Below are 21,449 nucleotides of genomic sequence, written 5' to 3' on the forward strand. Positions count from 1 at the left end.
GTTGGATCCCACCAGCTGATGCACGGGAGAAAGACGTGGTGGCTGCTTCCGGCCTTGGAAAACCTATAGGGCAGTTTTGCTCTGACTTTAAGGTCAGTTACTCCTAGTGACAATTTACTAGTCCTAAAAAAAAAGATGGAAATTAGTACCTTCACTTTTGATCTGAGGAAACAGGCTCAGAGAGGTTAAGCAAATTGTCCAAGGTTACACAGTTTGTGAAATGACAGAGTCAGGAAGCAAGCACAGGCCTCCTGGCCCAGCGCCCAGGAAGGTCAGCATTCGGCTGCAGTCAGCTGTCATGGATGTACGGTGGGGGCATGGCAGAAGGCATAGTGGGGGGCATGGTGGGCATGGTAGGGTGACATGTTGGGGACATGTAGGGTGTCATGGTGGGGGGTATGAGACATAAGCAGAGGACATGGTGGGGGCATGGTGAGGAGCATGGTGGGGGCATGGTGGGAGCATGGTGAGGGCATGGTAAGGAGCATGGTGGGGGCATGATGGGGGCATGGTGAGGGCATGGTGGGGGCATGATGGGGCATGGCGGGGGGCATGGTGGGGTGATATAGTGGAGGGTATGGTGGGGGCATGATGGGGGCATAGTGGGGGGTATGGTGAGGTCATGGTTCAGGGCATGGTGGGTTGGCATAGTGGGAGCATGGCTGGGGCATGGTGATGGCTTGGTGTGTGGCAGGGTTGTGGCTAAATTTTTCTTTCACCCTGACAGCCACTAAGGAAATTATGGAATTATTTGTTTTTAAGTCTTCTTCTTTCCAGTATTTTGGGCTAATAACCCAAGGCTAACAAATCCAGAGCACGGAGTTTTCACTGAGAAGGCTTCAGCTCTGGGACCTCTGCCTCCTGGAGCCTCAGATTCCTCATCTGGAAAAATGGGTCCAGATGTCCAGCAAGGTAGGCTACTGAGAGGAGCAAGTGGAATCATGGGCACTATGCCCTTTAGAAGCCACAAAGGTCTTCACAAGACTGCTGTTTTTCACATTTTGTTTTATTTTTCTAGAAACTATCAGTGGGTGCTGTGCAAAGGGTGGGTGGGCTTCTGGGAGCCTGGGGGTGGTGCTGCGAGGGGATGTGGGTTACAGCTCTTCCTTTCCCCCTGCCTGGGCTGGGCCTGGCCTTCCCCCACCCTCAGCCCAGAGCCCGTTTCTAGGCAACGGGATGGATGCAGGGATGGTTTGGAGGGGAGAGAGCTATAAATAGGGGAGGGAGAAAACAAAAATAAAGTTCCTGATAAAGCTGTACAGCAGAGTTACTGGGGGTTGGGGTGGGCAGGCTGGGACAGAGGCAGGTGAATGGTGGGGACATGGGGTCAGCTCCCCTGCTCCCCAGCCCTTCATCAGCAGGAGAGGGCAGCAGGCCAATGGGGATTCTTAGAGAGCTGATGCCGGTGGGGGTAGGGGAGCGGGCTCTCTGTGTGCACAAATGAGCAGGATGGGAGTGAGGAGAAGTAACTTCTGATGGGGTACCACGGAAAGCTCAAAGGAGTAAAGGAGTTCAACAGGCAAAAGGTGAAGGCAGCTGGAGGGAAGAGAGCAGGCAACTAAGGGAAGGTGGTGGGTCCAGCAAGGAGACCTCGATGTGCACATCCAGACCCTAAGCACACCTCACGCACACACAGACACACACGGAGGTGGGCTCTTCCCCCACAAGCAACAGTCCCCGCCTCCTTTCATTCAGGTGTCAATTCCAACCTCACCTCCTCAGAAATGGCCTGACCACCCTACTTAACTGCTGTCCACTGCCCTCTCCTTGTCGTGTTCCATCTCATCATTCCACTTGCTGTTCTTGCATGTGTTTGTTGATGGTCTTGTGATAGCTGGAATGTGAGCTCTGGCAGGGCTGCACCTGCGGGCTGCCCCTGCCACCCACCATTTCGGAGGTCAGGGCAGGTGTACGCTTGTTGAACGACTTCATGGGCACACACAACACATGTGGGCAACATCCATGTCCATACCTGAACACAAATACTGACACAGCATGCCCATCTCACCTACTCGAGTGTGCACAGGAGCTCAAGCCCACACACGCCCATAATCTTGCTTGTCCTCTCCCTGACGCTGAACGAGGTCTGTAGCGTCCACCCCGCTGCCTCCACATTTCCTGTTGCTGTTTGTTTGTCCCCCCTCAGAGTCAGAGCAAGTCCGTCTTGGAAAATGCCAAAGGAGTTAGGCTTCGGAGTCAGGCCTCGATTGAATGTGGCCTTTGCCACTTCCCAGCAATGTGACCTGGGGCAGGTAACTTTGTCTCTCCGGTCTCCACTCCCTCGTCTGTAAAATGGGGCTAGTGGTAAGGCAGCCTTGAGGACAGTTTTAAGGGAAATGCGTGGCGATAACAAGTGTCTAATGCCTGGGACATCCTGGGTGCTCAGGAAATGGCTCTGTCTCTGTTAAGAGGGAGGGGCCTGTGAGCTGTGTGTTCTCCTGCACGTGCAGTCAGGACTGCTGTCTCAGCTAGTGCTGGCATCTTCCCCAGATGCTTCCTGGGCCTGTGCCTGCAATAGCGTTTAGTGACCCTGACAGATGAGAACATTGGTCTCTGAGCAGAACCAGGCTCAGTGGGGCCAGGTGCCGGGTTTGAACCCGGGAAAGAGAAATAACCCCCACAGGCCAAATGGTGGCATCTAGAAATGGGGATCAGGTGCTAGTGACTGGAGCAGCGGTCACACAGTCAAACCTTTTAGGCAGTTCACGAAAATGAGTGCAGTGGATGGATGTAATCCAATATTGAAGGGACGGGGCCGGGGCCGACAGGAAAGGGTGTGCCCAGACCAAAAGTATTCAAATTAAAACACTGTGCTAACTAATCAAATACATCGACAGGCCAAATTCAGCCCGAGGGCCACGAGTTTGCAGTTCCCATGGATTGCGGGATGTAAATAGTGTCTTCATTCAGCCAAAGGGCACCAGCACGTAAGTGAATCAGAGAATCATAGTCCACCGGTTTGTTCTCCTTTCGGAAGCGTCCACCTGCTGCCTCCAGCTTCCGGAAATAATTTACACTGCAAGGTAAAGTGACCCAAGCGGGCCAGTCTCCCCCAGTGTTCAAGGCCTCCCTTGCCCTTGCACTAACTCCAGTCCCAACGAATCAGGGAAGGAGGGAGGGGTGCTAACACTTGGAAGTTGACTGACTAGAGCAAGCTTCTCCAAGCCACCGGACTGGAGAGCGTGACACGACTTCCTAGGGAATGGAGGCAGGACCGCTGCAGAGACGGGGGCGGGGCCTTACGCAGACAAGGTTGCGGGCCTCTGCGGCAAAGAAAAGAAGATCTTCTGCAGGGACGGGGGTTGGGGCCAGCGTGCAAGAGCTGGGAGAAGAGACCTCTGCGGCAGGTGAGGGCAGGAGCGCTGCACACCGGGGCGGGACCTGTGCACCGATGAGGACTGGGCCTCCGCGCGAGGTGTGCCAAATCAGACCAGGACCTTTGTTTTGACGGGGGCGGGGCCTCTGCGCAGAACCCGCGGCTTCTCTGCCCCAGCCTTCCCCACTGGAGGCGGTGTCGGAGGTCCCCTAGTGCCGGTCCTGTTCCGCCCAGGTGGCTTCCCAGGTTTCTGCAGACCCTCGCCTACCTCCATCAAACTTTCGGGCACCTTTCCGGGAGGCGGGGCACTGGTTGCCGAAGCCCCGCCCCCTCCTGGGGCACCTACCCATTTCCCCTCCGGGTAGACCCGGTTTTCTGCGTTTGGCGGGTGTGTGCAGAGGTGCGTGCAGTCGGGAGTGAGAGAGGTCTGTCTGCGGATTAACAGCGTCTTCTAGTGCCCGCTGTCGATTTCAGGTTTCAACGCTACGCGTGGGCAACTGTGAGGGCACGCGTGTGTGCACGTGCACGCCCGTTAGGGTGGGTACACTCGGGTTAGCGCGAATACACCAGCGTACCTGTACGCATGGCCGCGCGTGCGTGGGCACCGCGCGCCTGCGCTACTTGTGAGCCGAGGTGTGCGCTCTCGGTTTCGCATCCCCAGCAGGCGCTTCACGGCCCAGCAGGTGGCACTCTAAGCCACTTTGCGGCTCTCTGCTATCTACCAGTTCACTGCGTGTCCCGACCTTGGGGGACCCGACTCCCCACTAGGTCATCGAGCGAGTAGGAGATGGAGAAGCTGAGGTGGCCCGCTTTGTACTTGGGCTGAGCGTACCAGGCCTCAAAGATTGGAGTTGGGCAGGGCTGGGACCTGGAAGCCGGTCAACCGCTCCCACCCGGCGCCCAGCCCAGCTCTGCCGGTGTGGCGCCGGGTACAGACAGATTGGCTTTATTCATGGACACGCGGGGGGCGGCCGGGCCCGCCCGCCCGGGACACGCTCACACGGGGGGTTGGAGAACTCTCCATGCCACATCACAACACACGACGCCCGCATTCGGACCTGGCCGGCTGGGGGGAAGGGTCATGGCACAGCCTGGCTCCTGGTTTTTGGTTAAAAAAAAGGTACTTGGGGTCGATGTGGGAGTGGGCTGGGGGCTCTCGGGCTGCTCAGGGGCCCCTCGAAGAGCCCCTTTCGGGGAGCAGGACAGCCGTCGCTTTCCGATCTTCGTTTAAAAACATAGAACATGCTACATCCGCGCAGACACTGGACGGGAGGGGGCAGGAAGGGGGCAACCCTGGTGGGACGAGACTCCCAGCCGCGGCCGCAGCCCCTGCCTGTCCTCTCCCCAGGAGTGGACGCGGGCGGATAGGACAGACGGACGGACAGACACAACACAGGCTCCAAGGGGGCGCCTCGGAGCAGAAGGAAGATCTCGTGTTTGGGGAGAAAGGGCAGAAGGACAGCCCTGGCTCTGGGGGGTGGGGCAGGGGACTGGGAAAGGATTGTGCTGCTGGTGGGGGCCGTCCTGGGCCCTTACGCCTCTGGCTCATACTCCTGATATTCCTCCTGCATCAGAGGGGTGGGGTGAAGTGGAGAAGAGCAAAAGGCGGGTGTTTGGCGACCAAGTAGCCAAGCCCTGGCCCCAGACCCCTCCCCCTCAAGGAGGAACAGGGCACGCCTCTCCCCCTCGGCAGAAACGAACTCGAGATTGGTGACAGCTGAGCTCTTCCTGGACAGGGATGCCTGGGGCCCAGCGCTATGCCCCATCTGTCCTCCTCTCTCTGCTCCCCTCCCACACCTGGGTTCTAGGGAAGTGGGGTCTGAAGCCTCCCGGCCCAGGCGATCCTTCCAGGGGACCCCTTCCCCAGGTGGGGATGGCAGCAATCTCCCTGGATGCCTGGAGTCCCACCCAGCCCTGCTGCCCCCTCACCTGAGGCGGTTCCTCATAACTTTCCCGCTCTGACTCCATCAGGGGCTCGATCAGGGGCTCCTCAGCAGCTTCCTGGGCCACTTCCTCTGGCTGCAGGCAGAGAAGAGGCAGGGTGGGTGAGATGGCCCCCAAATTTCTACCAGGGAAGCTTTTGCCTGTTTAGCAGAGTGGGGAGGGCTAAGCTGTGTTGGCTGTGCAAGCAGTTTCTAATTAAATTATTTATTTGGAGTGCCTTGAAGTGGAATGGAGATGTGAGGGGTTAAATCTCCCCTAATCACTAATTGAAGTTGAGGGTGAGGAGGGGGAGCTGGGCTCTCTTTACTCCTCCCCCAGCACAAGACAGCTTCCTGTACCATCATTTGGACTGGATGGGATAGGAGGACAGAGATAACGCCCAGTCACCAATTTACCCCTACCCCTCCTTGTTTCAGGCTCTGTCCTGGGCATTGGGATAACCTTGGATGCTCCCCTGGGCCAGAATGAGATGGGGGTTCAGGAATGGGGCTGGGCAGAGGCTCTGAACCATTCCCCTGCCACCTTCCACCCATCCCTCCCCCAGGGCCCTGCATGGCCTGATTTCTTCAGCTGTTGCTATTTTAAGATAAGCTGGAAGCAACAGCCCATGGTGTTGCTTGGATGTGTGAGCTAAGACTCTCCCCTCCCCCCTGCATCTGCTGCCCAGATAGGCACAGACCAGCAGGCATGTGGGGGACTGCCAGACACATGGCCAGCCACCTGCAGGTGAGCGCACTTATGTGCACATACACAGGATGGAGCTGGCTGCACACATAATAACTTGGGGGGTACATGCACACTGTATCCCTGGGTGGTGCAAATGTTTAAGACACTTGGCTGCTAACTGAAAGGTTGGCAGTTCGAGACCACCCAGAGGCACCTTGGAAGAAAGGCCTAGCGACCTACTTTCAAACAATCAGCCACTGAACACTCTATGGAGCCGTTCTACTCTGACACACATGGGGCCACCATGAGTCAGAATCAACTCAATGGCAACTGGTATGGTATGGTATACATGCATGCTTTACAGCTTCCAAGGCCACATGTGGGCTGGCACATGCCAGACCCCTTCCACATGTGGCCACTGTCCCTCCCTAGTGGGTGGAGGTAAGAATGTTGGGACCTCAGAGAGTTGGCACTGAGGAGGCCCACCCTGACCATACCTGTGCTCTCCTTGCCCCAGCCCCATCCAGACAGCTTCAGCTCCTGTACGTGACCTGTCTAGGTGGGCCCCTGCGGGTATATGAGTTTACAGCTCCTGACCTGGCTCATTTCCCCCCATTTTACAGATGGCGATATCAAGGTCCAGGAGGTAGGCAAATGTTTATTTGCCCAAAGTCACCCAGCAACTTAGTTCCAGAGCCATGACCAGAACCCAGGGAAGAAGCGTGGTGTTAAAACCCCAGTTTGAGCACATTGTTTGGAAAGAACCCAAATGTCAACAACAGTAGAAGGGATGTGTGCGTGGTGGTTTGTCACACGGTGGAATCCAATACAACACGCACAAAGAATTAGAGTTGCGCACAACAGCACGGTTGGAGCTCACAGACTTACTATTGAGTGAAAGAAGCCAGATGCAGAAGAGTGTGTATTTCGTGATAACATTTATATGAAGTTAAAAAAAAAAAAAAACACCCAGCCAGTGTCATCACTAGGGTTGGTGTCACCTCCCGCATGAACCTCCTCCCATACCAGACCATACAGAATCCTTAGTGTTTTTTGTACTAATGTTATTTGTAAATCATAATTCACGTGTATCACTCCTTCTATTCCATTATTACTACTTCATTCTTAAAAAAGTTATTGATAGAGGTTCACAAATACTAATTACCACAATATTGTAGCTAAAACACCAGAAAATTTGACAAAATCAGCAACTATAAAAACCCCGGCAGGAACAAAAACAACAGTGCGTGCTCTTAGGGCATCCAGACGAAACCCTGTGATTCCAAGCACCATTGTAATTGGATAATAACGATAGCTCTGACTGGCGTGCATTAGAAGAGTCAAAAAGCAAATTAGCATAGACTTTTAGCCTTGTAGGTATATTGATACATGTAAGCTGGGCTTACGAAAAATGTTTTTGCGTTGTGACTAACCACAGGGATATTTTTATGGGCAGTCATTTTGGTGTCACTCCCTCTGACAATGTTACCGGTGTGGTCTGCACCCCTGGACACCCTAGTGATGCCACTGCATCCAGCTGGTTTGTGTCGATAGAAGTCTGGATAGCTGTTTTGCTTGGAGGGCGTGGGCAGGGTCAGGACTAGGGCGAGGTGAGCGGTGAGCGTAGTGCCTGGTGGGCAAATTTTAATGAGGCACTCAGTCTCGGAGTATGCAGATGAGACCAAGTGCCCCTTTACATTTTGCACCCTAGGCACCAGCGTAAGCTTACCCTAGTCCTGGCCCTGGGAGTAGGAGCTGGAAGAGGGCACCAGGGGCTTCTGAGGTGCTGACATTCTGTTTCTTGATTTGGGTGCTGGTTACACGGGGGAGTTCCCTTAGTGAAAATTTCTTGGAGCTGCATGTTTTCTGAATGTGTGTTATCTTCAGTAAAAATTAACTTACAAAATTCCCAGCTTGGTGACGGAAAAACTTTGGAAATAGATAATGGTGATGCTTTACAACCAGGGACTCAATAGATGGCCCTGGATAGAATGGGAGAAAAATGTAGAACAAAACTCAAATTGCTAAAGAAAAAAAAAAGTCTAGACTTACTGGACTGATAGAGACTAGATGAACCCCTGAGACTATTGCTCTGAGATACTCTTTAAACTTGGAATTCAGACCACTCCCAGAGGTCACCTTTCAGCCAAATGACAGATTAGCCCATGAAATAAATAATATCACCCATGAGTACTGTGCTCCTCAAAATCATTGTCTAGATGAAGCCAATGGTTAACACTTACCCTAGACCAAAGATTAGAAGGCTGGGGGGACAGGGAAGCTAGATTAATGGAAACAGAACAACCAAAATGAAAATAACAAGAATGCTGTTATGCTGTGAAGAATGTAACCAATGTCACTGAACAATATGTATAAAACCACAAAAAACCAAACCCAGTGCCGTCGAGTCGATTCAGACTCATAGCGACCCTATAGGACAGAGTAGAACTGCCCCATAGAGTTTCCAAGGAGCGCCTGGTGGATTCGAACTGCCGACTCTTTGGTTAGCAGCCGTAGCACTTAACCACTACACCACCAGGGTTTCTAAACAATATGTATAGAAATTGTTAAATGAGAACCTAATTTCCTTTGTAAATTTTCACCAAAAACACAAATATTTTTCAAAAATAGGTAATGGTGATGGTTGTCCAACATTGTGAATATAATTAATGCCACTGAATTGTACACTTAAAAATGGTTAAAATGGCTAATTTCATGTTATATATACTTTATCGCACACACACACACACACACACAACCCAGCTTGGCCATCTATTTGACATCAGGCAAGTTATTTCGCCTCACATCTCAGCTGCCTCCCAGGGAAAACGGGGTAAGGGATAACTCTTTGCTTTGGGAGAGTGTGGTGAGGACTCAGCAATAATGTCTGTAACCAGGTGGTAGGTAGGGATAGGTAGAGACACTCGGAAATGCTGACTTTGGCTGCATGGCTACCCTTCACCCAGTGGCCTCAGAGGGCTGTTGTTTGGCTGCAGCTCTACGTGTCTCCATCTCCCTTGAGAGAGAAACCTTAAAGTGTCAACAAGTGCTGGTAGGAGGAAAACAGTGAGGGAAATGATTCTGAACAAAGACCCATCACAAACAGCCTCACAGTGACAGGTCAGGACCAGGGCCTGGCCCCTCTTTGTACACCAGCCCCTGGCAGGGCCTGGCCTCCCTCTGCACCCCAGCCCTCAGTGGGTCCTGGCTTCTCTGCACCCCAGCTTCCAGCAGGGCCTGGCCTCTCTCTCTGTACCCCAGTCCTCAGCAGGGCCTGGTCTCTCTGCACCCCAGATTTCCAGCAGGGCTTGGCCTCTCTGCACTCCACCTTCCAGCAGGGCTTGGCCTCTTGTTGGCACCAAGAAACTCCAATTAAACGAAGCTGAGCTTATTCTCCCAACTACCTTATGAGCGAAGGAGGCAGCAATGGGATCTTGGCAAGTCACTTCACCTCTCTGAGCCTCACTTCTTTCATCTGTAAAATGGGAAAGTGATGTTGCCTTCCTCACAGGGACATTGTAAAGACAGTGAGGGGACAGTAGTGACTGCTGGTAACATGATGATGATAAGAAATAGGAAGTCACACAGCTAGTAAAATGCAGAGGCAGAACTTGAACGAGAACTTCTGAGTCATGTCCCAGACTCTTCTGACAGTGGAAGGAATTAGCTGTGCAAAATGTCTGGAGCGGAGGGCTGGGGTGGGGGTATGCTCATGCCGAATGTGCACTGGTCACCCAGTCCAAGTGCAGAGCAAGGAGCCCCCACCCCCTGAGGCAGAGGTCTGCACATGAACTCGGACAGACAAGGTGCAGTCCCCGGGAATGTTGGCACTCGCACGTGTGGGCCCCCAGTGCACACTATTGTCGTGGTACACTTCCCCCACACACCTGGGATCACACGATCTCCTGGGGACAGATATGGGCTGTTCACATGATTGTGTGGCCATCGTCACTTACTGAGCACCCACTGTCCACAGGCCAGGCTCTTTACGTTAGTGGTTCTCAGCGTGTGGTCCCAGACAGACCCAGAGGCATCAGCATCACCCGGGTACTTCTTAGAAATGCAAATTCTCAGGCACCACCTCAGACCTGCTGAGGCAGATATTCTGGAGATGGGGGCCGACCATTTGTATTTTAACCTATGCACACCCACGTTTTAGCACCCCTGAGCTATATTATCTTCAATCTGCATAAGAGCTCTATTGTGTTCATCTCCTATCTTTACAGGCATAGAACCAGGCTCAGAGACACGGTGGGACCTGCCAGGAAGTAGCGGGGCTAAGATTCCAACCCAGCTCTGTGAGGCTCTGGAGCCCACGACTCTTGTCCTCCCGGGCATGCCAATAGAGACCTGTGTCTCTACCCACACATGGAAGGCCGCTGCCACTTCCCTGAGGGAACATGTCCTGTACAAAGGTGTGACAAACCACCACCCCCTTTATTGGCTTACATGATAAGCTCATGCCTGCCTCAGGGCCTTTGCACTTGCTGTTCACACTGCCTGAGGTACTCTTGCCACACATCTCCCCATGACTGCTTTTCTCTCAACCCTTAGGTGTCAGTTCACATATCCACTCCTCAGAGAAACCTTCCCAGTTGAAGCAGCCCCCTTACCCCTTGACTCTATCCCATCTCCCTACTGTCTGGTGGCTGCACTTATCTCTGTCTGAAATTATCTTTTTTATTTATCGGCTGCCTTCTTACTCCTATCTTCTCCCACTACAATGTACGAATACAGGAACCTTATTCCCTGTGGTAACCTCTAGAACAATTCCTGCCTGGCGTGAATATTTATTGAATGAAAAGAAATGAATGAACAACGAGTGGCATATGCAGATGTAGCTGGAAGTGATCCAAGCCACACTCTCAAGCAGGACACTCCTATACAGCCGGATCTGGGTCACTGTCACAGGGAAAGCCATGCCTATACACACCTTCACACATACATGTTCTAAGTGGAGTCTAGCAGGGCCCTGCAGAATGTGGGGCAAGGTATCTTGAGCCCCAGTTGGCTGGGAGAGAGGGCAGAACGGTCGCAGGCTTGTTTGTGTCTGGTGTGTGTGCGTGCATGTGTGTGCGTGTGTGTGTTTGTATGTGTGTGGTAAGGGGGTTTACTCACCTTCAGATCCGTGGGGAATTCCTCCTTCTTCACCAGGCCGGTGGCTGCTGCGATGTTCCCAGCCCCAGAGAACACAGCCCCGCCCAGATGTGAGGCTTGCTCCTTGGTTTTCTCAGCCACTGGATCAGGGACAGGGTGAGGGAAAGCAGTCGTGGGCCAGGGTGAAGGACAGGCACATGTGCCCTTCCCACCATAATGCCCCAGGCCTGCCCTCCCCAGGGAGCACCCCCACCGCGGCCTTGAGGGGCTGGCAGGTCCCAGGGCCCAGGTGAGGGAAGGGGACTGGCCAGATGGGGCTGGTACCTGAGGCAACACCTTGTACCACCCCCTCTCGGGTCTTGCTTCCTGCAGGGAGAAAAGGGAGCACATTTAAGGGCTCTGAGCCAGGGAACAGAAATTCCAGGCCCTCACGGTGGCCACATAGTGGTCAGAGGGACCCAGTCAGCTGCAGGCGTCCCAGCCCAAGGCCTCCTTGGGCATCCTCAGACATGGTCTCCACATCCCACAAACCCGCCCCCATACTAGCCCCTCTCCATGCAAGCCCCTCTCCCACTTCTCATCACTGCTCCCCGGCTTCCTGGGGACTTCCACTCCTCCCACTGTCTGCCCCCATCCCCACCCGATCATAATACCCACACCCTGCAGTGGGTGGTGGCTGAGTGCCAGCCCAGTGTGAGTGCCTCACTGGCATCGCTTCCTGTAGCCCTCTCCCAGCCCCATGAGGACAGTGCTGCTACTGTCCCTTTTCACAGATAGAAACTGCTCGGCAAGGGAAAGCGCTAACTAGGGGTCCTGCAAATAGTAAATGGTTGAGCTGGCGTTCAAGTTCAGGTCTTCAGACTCCCAAACTCTGCAAGTACGCGCCCAGGCCAGGGTACAGGTAGAGTGGGGCAAGGGGATAAAAAAAAGCTGTGTATTTTGAAAGGCTCCCTTGGTGCCCTGGTGTATGGCTCAGCTGGTACCCATGGACACCCATACTCCCCCCTCCACTCCCCCTTAATGAGGTATAAACCCCTCCTTCTGGCCAAAGTGGGGAGTGTTTCAGTGCAGGCTGGGTCTAAGGGGGATGTGGAGATGGTGACTGGCACCCGGACACAGGCTGGGCCTTCCTGGGAGGGTATGATTGTCACCTGTAAAATGAGGGGCTCTTGGGAAGGGCAAGGTGCCTGACCTGGGGGAAGGGAGGGGCCTCAACAGATCAAGGAGCCTCCCACCCTGAGGGTTTGGCAACCCAGACAGCAGCTGACAGACCCAGAGAAAGCTGTCTGGGAGGGCTGAGTCTGGTGGAAGGAGGAGGAGAGGCCGGTAGCGTGAGAAGACAGTCTTCTCAAGGCTAAGGCTAGCCAGAACCAGAGGACTGGAGGGGGCAGGCTGTTACCCACCCCATCTTGCCTTCCACAAAATTTGTTTGCACCTGCTTGGTGCCAGGCCTTGGGCCAATTGCTCCCTGTCTGACCAGGGTAAGAGGGGAGCCAATTCTGGGCCCTGGATCTTGAGTAGTGGGGAGATGACTTCCAGTCTCAGAGGGCTGGGAGCTGGAGTGCAGGACAGGGAGGACACACTACTGGACCTTGACAAATGGGGGGCAGTGGAGATACAGAAAGGAGACTGGGGAGGGCATCGGTCAGAGGGAAGCACAGAGCAAGCACAGAGGGGTGTGATCAGGACCCCAGGAAGTGCATCCAGGTGGGTCTGTGCACCACGAGCAATGGGCACAGTGAGAAACAAAGTTGGACAAGTAGACCAAGGTGGAACCATGAAGAACACTGAATGCCAGGCTACCGGGAGCCGAGGCTTTAATGTGTAGGAACTGTAGGGCCACTGCAGATTTCTGGGCGGGGGGGGGGAGGGGGAAGAGCAGCATGGCTTAGAGTGGTGGAGTCTATTAGCAGAGAGACAATGTCAGTGGGGCCAGGGCTCAATAGGGCGGAAGAGGCTGAGGGAGGAGGCAGACAGGAGGCCGGAGATGCGGGCTACCTGACAGGGCTAAAGCCTTCTCTCTCTCCGCATTGCTACTACCCTTGCCTAATCACTCTTGTCTGGTGGCTGCACTACCTCTCAACGGGCCTCCCTGCAATTTTTTCTGCACCCAACAGCCTGAGGGATCCTTTAAAACTGAAATCAGACCATGTCAGTCCCCCGCTTACAGCCTCTTGTGGCAATTATAATAATGCTTTGTCCTGTCCTAAAGGGCCTCCTTGCCTGCCTATCTTATCTCATCTCCTACCACTGCTTGTTTTCTGCCTCTGCAGAGCTTGGTCTCCTCTAACTCATGCTACCACAGGGCCTTTGCACCTGCCATTCCCGCCCCACACCCCCTGCCTGGTTCCTTCTCATTATTCAGGGCTCAGCTAAAATGCCCCCTCCTCAGGTAGGCCCTCGTGGACTCTCCCACACAAAGTAGTCCCCCGTTCCAGCTACTTGGTGTTGAATCCCCCTGCTGAAATGCTCTCTACCACCCTCTGATATTTTCTGGTTCAGCTCCTTTGTCTCTCCTGCTCACTGCTGCATCCCCAGCATCCACACAATGCCCTACATGTTGTAGTAGGTATCCAATGAATATTTGTAAAGCAACCATAATCCCAAGTCTGCCATGGTCCTGGGCAAGTTACTCACTTTTTGAGCCTACCTAAGGGGCAGTTAGTTATACCTCAGTACGTCCAGAGTGTGGACTTCGGAAGGGCCAGTTTCTGGTCCTTCCTTTCTTTATGCAAATGACCTTGCAGGCTCAGCCTCCTCACATTTAGGGGGAGAGATTTTAACCACCCAGTCCTTCTCTTGACACCAGCTGGCAGCTGCAGGGAGGGGTGGACTGGGAGGAGAGATGGCCGTGGTGGAACCACAGGCACAGGGAGGCAGGGAGACCTAGAGAGCTGCTCAGATGCAGAGGTAGTTGAAGAGGAGGGCTGGGAGGGAGGGCAGGGACAGACAAGGAGGGAGGATCTGCCAGCAGGAGGGTTAGGGCTTTGGAGTCCCTAAGGGTAGGTTCAAAACCGAGCCTTAGGCTTTACCAGCTGTGTGACCTTGGACAAGACAGATAAACTTGTGGGAAGCCCGGTCTTCTTAGCCTGGAGAATGGGCTCGGAGGACTACATGAGGTAATGGATGCTATGGCATTTCATACAGTACTCGGTATATAGTGAGGGCTCAACACCAGGTAACTATTAACGATGATAATGACAATAGTAACAATAAAAAAAAGGCGGCTATCTGCTTTTATCACTGTATTTGTCCCCTGGTCTTTCAGCTGAACCCCATTCTCATCACCCCCCACCCCCTTCACTGACCAGGCTTCCATCTGCTGGTTAGGTCCCCAGTGACCCCCGCTGACCCTGGCCCATCTGCTGACTCATATTCTCCTGCCCAGACCTCCTACTCCCTCTAAGGACACCGGCCCCTTCCCTCCGAGGACACCCCAATCTTGTAGCCCCGCCCCTCGCCCACCGACGTAGAGGACGCCCTCCTTGGTCTTCTCCGCAGCCTCGGTGACCCCCTGCTTGGTTTTCTCCGCGGCGGCCACGACGCCCTCCTTGGCCATAGACAGGCCCTTCATGAACATGTCCATCCTGGCGGCCTAGGGAGGGCGAACACACGGGCACCGGTGCGCTGGCTCCGCACCATCACCCAGCCATCCCCGAGGGGCCCGGGTGCCCCCTCCCCGCCCCTCGGGGACTGGAGCCCCTGTATCCCCTTTTCCCCTCTCACTCCCAACCCCGGAGCAGCCTCAGGGCCGCAGCGAGTCCTAGCGTCCTTGAAACCTGGGGACGTGGGAGGGGCAGCCACTACGGTTATCCGGGGCCCTGCAACCTACAGCCCCATGGAACCGGAGTGCTGGGCTCGGCGCGAAAACCCAGGACCTGCCTGTCACACATGACAAAGTCACACGACCATGCACACACGGACATACACCCACAGACACGCTCACGTGCACATACAGGACACACACATTCAAACGCGCACGGACACTTTGACACACATGGACACACGGGCACGGACGCACGTCCACACATCCACCCAGAAAGCTGCAGACACAGAGGAGCAGGCACACAGCCAGGGGCTCACACTGATGCGCTCCCTCCGGCGCCTCCTCGCCATCCTCTTCCCCATCTCCAGCCCCAGGCCCTTCTCCCTCCCCCTTCTCTTTTGCACCTCGGCCCCTCTCGGTCCAAGTCCCGGTCCCCGGTGCCCGGCGCCTCACCTGGATGCGAGGCCCGGGCTAGGGATGGAGCGGCGGCTGCAGCGGCGGCTGCGGCAGACGGACGCCGGGGCTCGGCTAAGGCGGGCTGGGTGGGCTTGGAGCGGAGGGAAGATCGGGCCGTGGCCGGGCCCTCGAATAAGCCAGCAGCAGGCGGGGCGCGGACCCTGAACCGCGGCGCAGCAGTGCCCCGACCTCGGGTGGGTCTCCAGCCACCGCTCGCTTGGGTTCGGGCTCCGGCGCTGCGGCAGCTCTGAGCTCAGCACCCCCTCTGGCGGGCGTACCGCCCCCACGGTCTGACTGACAGGGGGCGGGGAGGGCCACATCTCTGCGGAGCCTATGAACCTCCCGGGGCCAGCCCGCTACGCGCCACTGGGGACCCGGGAGCGTCAGACTCGCGCCCTGCCCCCGGGAGACTAGTTTGGTGAGAGAGACGTGCCAAGAGTAGGGAAGAAATAATGCAGTTGGCTTTGGAGTGAGTTCGAATCCCGGCTATGCTTCTTTACTTAATGTGGGACTTCATGCCAGTTTCCTCTTCAGTAAAATATGGACGAATCATTCCACAAATGTTTATTGAGTCCATACACAGGTGCCAGGCAAGTTCAAGACTGGAGACATTGGAAAAGGTGAACAAGACCCTTGCTCTCGTGGAGCTGGGGGTAGGGGCAAAACAGAAAAATGAACACGGAACACTTATATCAAACAAAGTTATTCCAGCTATGAAAAGTGTTATGAAGATAAAACAGTGATGTAACAGAGGTAGGACAGCAGGGGTGCTGAGATAAAGGGGTCAGGGAAGGCCTTTCTGAGGAGGTAAATTTGAACAAAGACTCAGGAGAGAGGTCATCAAGCCAACATGGATGAGGGCAAGATCTATAGAGAGGGAACTGCCAGAGCGAAGGCGCTAAGGCAGCAATACACTTAGGAAGAGGCGAAAAGCCTGTGCAGCTTGAGAACCAGAAAGGAGGGAGAAAAAGGGCACAAGACCACTTCTTTGTGTGGTTATTATGCGGATTGTCAAAATAGACATAAAATGCCAGCCGCACAGTAGGCCCACAGTCAGTGCTATGATAGAATTAGGCCCAAGATGCTGTGGGATCCCAGAGGAAGGGAACTCTGACTGCTCAGGGGAGTCAGGAGAGGCTGTATGGAGGAGGTGGCATCTAAGCTGGGCCTCACAGGACTGGTAAGATTCATCTGGCAAACAAGGGAGGAAGGAATTTCAGGCTGTGAGTACAGCATGGGTAAAGGCCCTGTGGCCAGAAACGCAGGATATGAGAGTGACAGGAGATGCGGTGAGGGGCTAGCTAGTGGCCAAACTATGCAAGGCCTGGAAAAAATGTTCACAGGCTGTTGATAGGACTGGAAATTGGCGTGGGCTTTTTTGGAAGACGTTTTGGCAATTTTTATCAGAAACATAAATGCACGCTTCTTTTGAGCCAGAGGTTCCGTTTCCAGGAATTTATCCTGTGGCTCTCTACTCACACAAGCACACAAAGACGTTTGCAGGAGGATGAATGCTCGCCGTAGAGTGGTTTATTGGTAGCAAAAAAAAAAAAAAAAAAAACCCTGAAAATAATCTAAATGTCCATCTATAGCGGACTGGCTGGTTAACTGTGGTAGATCCACTGGGTGTAATGGTATGCTACAGTTAGAAAGGATGAGCTAGACCTGTGTACTGACATTGGAGTGTGTCAAGATACATTGTTAAGTGAGAAAAGCAAGGTGCTAAACTGTGTGCATGGAATACAGCCCACTTTGATACATAGAAAAAAGATACACACTGTCTGAGGCTAGGTTCTCTAGAGAAGCAAAACCAGTGAAGCATATGGGTGTGTGTATATACATAGATATATATGAACATATATATACAGAGAAAGGAAGAGAGAGAAGAGAGAGGGAAGAGAGGGAGATTTATCTCAAGGAAATGGCTCATGCAGTTGTAGAGGCTGGCAAGTCTCAAGTCTGTGGATCAGGCTTCAGGCTGGAGGCTTCTGACTCATGTAGCTGCAGGGACTGAAGACTCCAAGATCTGCCGGCAATACAGCAGAGGTCAGATGCTGATGAGCCACATACAGGATCCAGAGGGAGCAAAAGCCAGCAAGTTTTGCCAGAATGTCCATATATATCGGATGCAGGCCACACCCCTGAGGACACTTCCCTTACGACTGATTGGCTGATTACATCAGATCACATCATAGAGATGATTACATTATATCACAAAATGGAGAATAACTACATTACTTAACTGTCAAAAATTACACAATTACATGACTGCCAAGCTACATAATTATATAACTGCCAAACTACATCATTACATAACTGCCAAACCACTGAAATTATGGCCCAGCCAAGTTGACACACAACCGTAACCGTCAGCTTGGCAACTGTACACATCTCCTTAAACCATACATGATTTCTAAATAAAGACAGTTACAAAGACATACTTGGCACCCAACATGATTCAACTAGCATGGGTACAACTGAAAATGCACTTGCCCCATTTACATCTTATATTTTATAAGCAAAAAAAAAAAAAAAAGAAAAATATTTGATGCACATATACAAGAGAAGAATCATTTGTAACAATTACAGTCCTTGTTTCTTCAACTGGTCACATGGTTGTAACTGGTATTTAGAACTACCTTCTTCCACCACCCATTCCTTATTCTTTTTGCCCCCAGTAAGCACCTCAGCTGGTTGTGGTTCTCCACCTGGTGGGGTGACCCAAACCTTCATTCCTGAAGGGTCTGGGCCATTAGCAGTCACACTGGAATTGGGTTGCATTAGTTTTCCATTGACTTTAATCATAGGACATGGTAGCGCTAAGAGATATCCTAAGGGATCTCATGTATTCCAGGCATATTCTCTTTACCTCCATTATGTAACATCAATCCAGCTTTCCCTTGGTAATCAGGATCGATCACACCAGCCAATACAGTAATTCCCTTCTTTGCCCATTGATCCAGAGGCATGAGGAGCCCAAAGTGGTCAGGGGGCATTCTTAACTTCCAGTTCAGTGGAATCAGTGTTGTGTCTCCTGGTGGAGGCACTCCTCCCTTTGAAACTAGGACCTCTAGACCCTCAGAGCATAGGGTCACAGAGAAAGGAAGCAAAAACTTTGCAAGTGGGTCACACAGGGTAATAGTGAGTGGTGCCACTCTCATTTCCATCCCTTGATTCCTGGACCCATGAATCCTGACTATGGGAGAAACAACGTCATATATTGGACACTGGTTTAGAGCAGATGCAGGCTTCTGGAGAACATTGCCCTAACCCTGCGAGGTATTTCTGCTTAGCTGGTGTTGTAATTGTGTCTTTAGAAGGCCATTCCATAATTCTGTCAAGCCAGCTGCTTCAGTATGTTGGGGAACATGGTAAGACCAGTGGATTCCATGAGCATGGGCCCATTCCTGCACTTCATTTTCTGTGAAGTGAGTCCCTTGTTCTGTGGCAATTCTGTGTGGGATACCATGACAGTGAATAAGGCATTCTGTAAGTCCATGGAAGGTAATTTGGGCAAAAGCATTGAGTGCAGAGAAGGCAAATGTATATCTAGGGTATGTGTCTATTCCAGTAAGAACAAAACGCTGCCCTTTCCACGATAGAAGGAATCCAATGTAATCAGCCTGCCACCAGATTGGTGGCTGATCACCTTGAGAAATGGTGCCATATGGGGACTCGGTGTTGGTCTCTGCTGCTGGCAGATTGGGCACTCAGCAATGGCTGTAGCCAAGTCACCCTTGGTGAGTGGAAGTCCATGTGACTGAGCCCGTGCATAACCTCCATCCCTGCCACTGTGGCCACTTTGTTCATGAACCCATTTGTCAATGATGGGAGTGGCTGGGGAAAGAGGTTGACTGGCTTTCATAGACTGTCATTCTATCCTCTTCATTGTTCATATCCTCTGCTGAGGTTACCCTTTGGAGAACATTCACATGAGATGCAAATATCTTCACTTTTTTGAAACATTCAGAGAGGTCTACCCACATACCTCTTCCCCATACCTCCTTGTCTCCAATTTTCCAATCATGTTTCTTCCAAGTCCCTTACTATCCAGCCAAACTGTTGGGGACATCCCATGAATCAGTATACAGTTGCACATCTGGCCATCTCTCCTTCCAAGCAAAGTGAACAACCATGTGCACTGCCCCAAGTTCTGCCCATTGGGAGGATTTCTGTCACCACTATCCTTCAGGGATGTCCCAGAAAGAGGCTGTAGTGCTGCCACTGTCCACTTTCTAGTGGTGCTTGCATATCTCACAGAACCATCTGTAAACCAGGTGCAAGTTTTCTCTTCCACAGTCAACTGATCATAAGGAACTCCCCAAGAGGCCATAGGTACAGACTGGGAGAGGGCAGATAATGTGACAGAAGTGGATACCATGGGCATCTGGGCCTCTTTCTCATGCAACTTACTTGTGCCTTCAAGTCTTGTTCAGGCCCGATCTCATATATACCACTTCCATTTAATAGTGGATTGGTGCTGTGCACAACTGACTTTATGGTTCTGTGGGTCAGACAACACCCAATCATGATGGGCAGCTCAGGCTGCATGGTGAGTTGGTGGCCCATGGTTAAACATTTAGTCTCTGCTAAGGCCCAGTAATAAGCTAAAAGCTGTTTCTCAAAAGGAGAGTAGTTGTCTCTAGGTGATTGCGGGGCTTTGCTCCCAAGTCCCAAGGGTCTGCACTGTGATTCACCAGTAGGGGCCTGCCAAAGACTCCAAACAGCATCTCTACCACTAATACTTCAAGCACCATTGGATCAGCCAGGTTATATGGCCTGTTATGAATTGAATTGTGTCCCACAAAAATGTGTGTTAACTTGGCTAGGCCGTGATTCCCAGTGTTGTTTGACCGTCCTCCATTTTGTGATCTGATATAATTTTCCTATGTGTTGTGAATCCTAATCTCTATAGTGTTAATGAGGCAGGATTAGAGGCAATTATGTTAACGAGGCAGGATACAATCTGCAGGATTAGGCATCTTGAGTCAATCTCTTATGAGATATTAAAGAGAAGTGAGCAGAGAGGAGGGGGATCTCACACCACCAACAAAGGAGAGCCAGGAACAGAGGGTGTCATTTGGACCCAGGGTCCCTGCACTGAGAAGCCCCTAGACCAGAGAAGGTTGATGGTAAGGACATTTCCCCAGAATTGACAGAGAGAGAAAGCCTTCCCCTGGAGATGGCACCCTGAATTCAGACTTCTAACCTCCTTTCCTATGAGAGAATAAGTTTCTGTTTGTTAAAGCCGACCACTTGTGGTATTTCTGTTACAGCAGTACTAGATGACTAAGACATCGCCCAAGTGCCACAGCGGCTTGCATGGCAGCCTGAACCTGCTGCAGAGCCTTCTCTTGTCCTGGGCCCACTTAAAACTAGCAGCTTCTCAATTCACTTGATAAATAGGCTGGAGTAGCACACCCAGATGAGGGATAGGTTACCTCCCTAATCCAAAGAGGCCCACCAGGTGTTGTGCCTCATTTTTAGTTGTGGGAGGGGCCAGATGCAATAATTTATCCTTCTACATCATTACATAACTGCCAAACCACTGAAAATCATGGCCCAGCCAAGTTGACACACAACTTGAACCATCACACACACTATGATACTTTATATACACAATACCTTATATTGGGTACAAATATATGCTTGTTTATTTATAGCTGGATGCAAAGAACTACCACCTGCCTATCGGTTTGTCAAACTGTGGTAGCTTGTGTGTTGCTGTGATGCTGGAAGCTATGCCACCAGTATTTATAAACCAACAGGGTCACTGATAGTGGACAGGTGTCAGCGGAGCTTCTAGACTAAGACAGACTAGGAAGAAAGGCCTGGGGATCTACTTCTGAAAATTAGCCAATGAAAATCTTATGGATTATAACAGAACATTGACTCTCTTGCTTTGGACATCTCATCGGGAGGGATCAACTGCTGTAGGAGGACATGGTGTTTGGTGAAGTAGAGGGCCAGTAAGTTTGAGGGAGACTCTCGGTAAGATAGTTTGACACAATAGCCACGATAATGAACTCGAACATGCTGGTGATCTTGAGGATTATGCAAGATAGGGTAATGTTTCGTTCTGTTGTGTGTAAGGGCACCACAAGTCGGAATTGACTCAATGGCATCCATCCATCCGTCCATCCGTCCGTCCGTCCATCCATCCACACATCCATCATCTATTCACCTATCTATATCTATCTGTCT

The 21,449-nt window shown here is 52.3% G+C and overlaps 1 protein-coding gene across 3 annotated transcripts; it reads right to left on the reverse strand.

Annotated features, from left to right (window-relative positions):
• Positions 1-4,848: 4,848 nt before the first annotated feature.
• Positions 4,849-14,609, reverse strand: SNCB (synuclein beta). 3 transcript variants are annotated; one of them, XM_064279778.1, is made up of 5 exons: positions 14,489-14,609; positions 11,348-11,389; positions 11,045-11,163; positions 5,246-5,335; positions 4,849-4,881 (listed from the first exon to the last, which is right to left on the reverse strand). In XM_064279778.1, the coding sequence occupies exons 1-5, from the start codon at positions 14,607-14,609 to the stop codon at positions 4,849-4,851; spliced, it is 405 nt and encodes a 134-aa protein (XP_064135848.1). The 3 variants fall into 3 exon arrangements, with proteins under 3 accessions (XP_064135848.1, XP_064135849.1, XP_064135850.1); XM_064279779.1 differs by lacking the exon at positions 11,348-11,389; XM_064279780.1 differs by lacking the exon at positions 5,246-5,335.
• Between the last annotated feature and the right edge of the window lie 6,840 nt (positions 14,610-21,449).

This window comes from Loxodonta africana, chromosome 2, assembly GCF_030014295.1.
Source record: "Loxodonta africana isolate mLoxAfr1 chromosome 2, mLoxAfr1.hap2, whole genome shotgun sequence".
Classification (NCBI taxonomy): domain Eukaryota; kingdom Metazoa; phylum Chordata; class Mammalia; order Proboscidea; family Elephantidae; genus Loxodonta; species Loxodonta africana.

Bases quoted from the DNA above. Each gene is read 5' to 3' on its own strand.
- SNCB (XM_064279778.1), bottom strand. From the start codon at position 14,609: ATGGACATGTTCATGAAGGGCCTGTCTATGGCCAAGGAGGGCGTCGTG. The intron at 11,164-11,347 runs GTACCAGCCCCA...TCCCTGATCCAG, and splicing joins GGTACAAGGTGTTGCCTCAG to TGGCTGAGAAAACCAAGGAG. The intron at 5,336-11,044 runs GTGAGTAAACCC...CTCTGCCTGCAG, and splicing joins AATTCCCCACGGATCTGAAG to CCAGAGGAAGTGGCCCAGGA.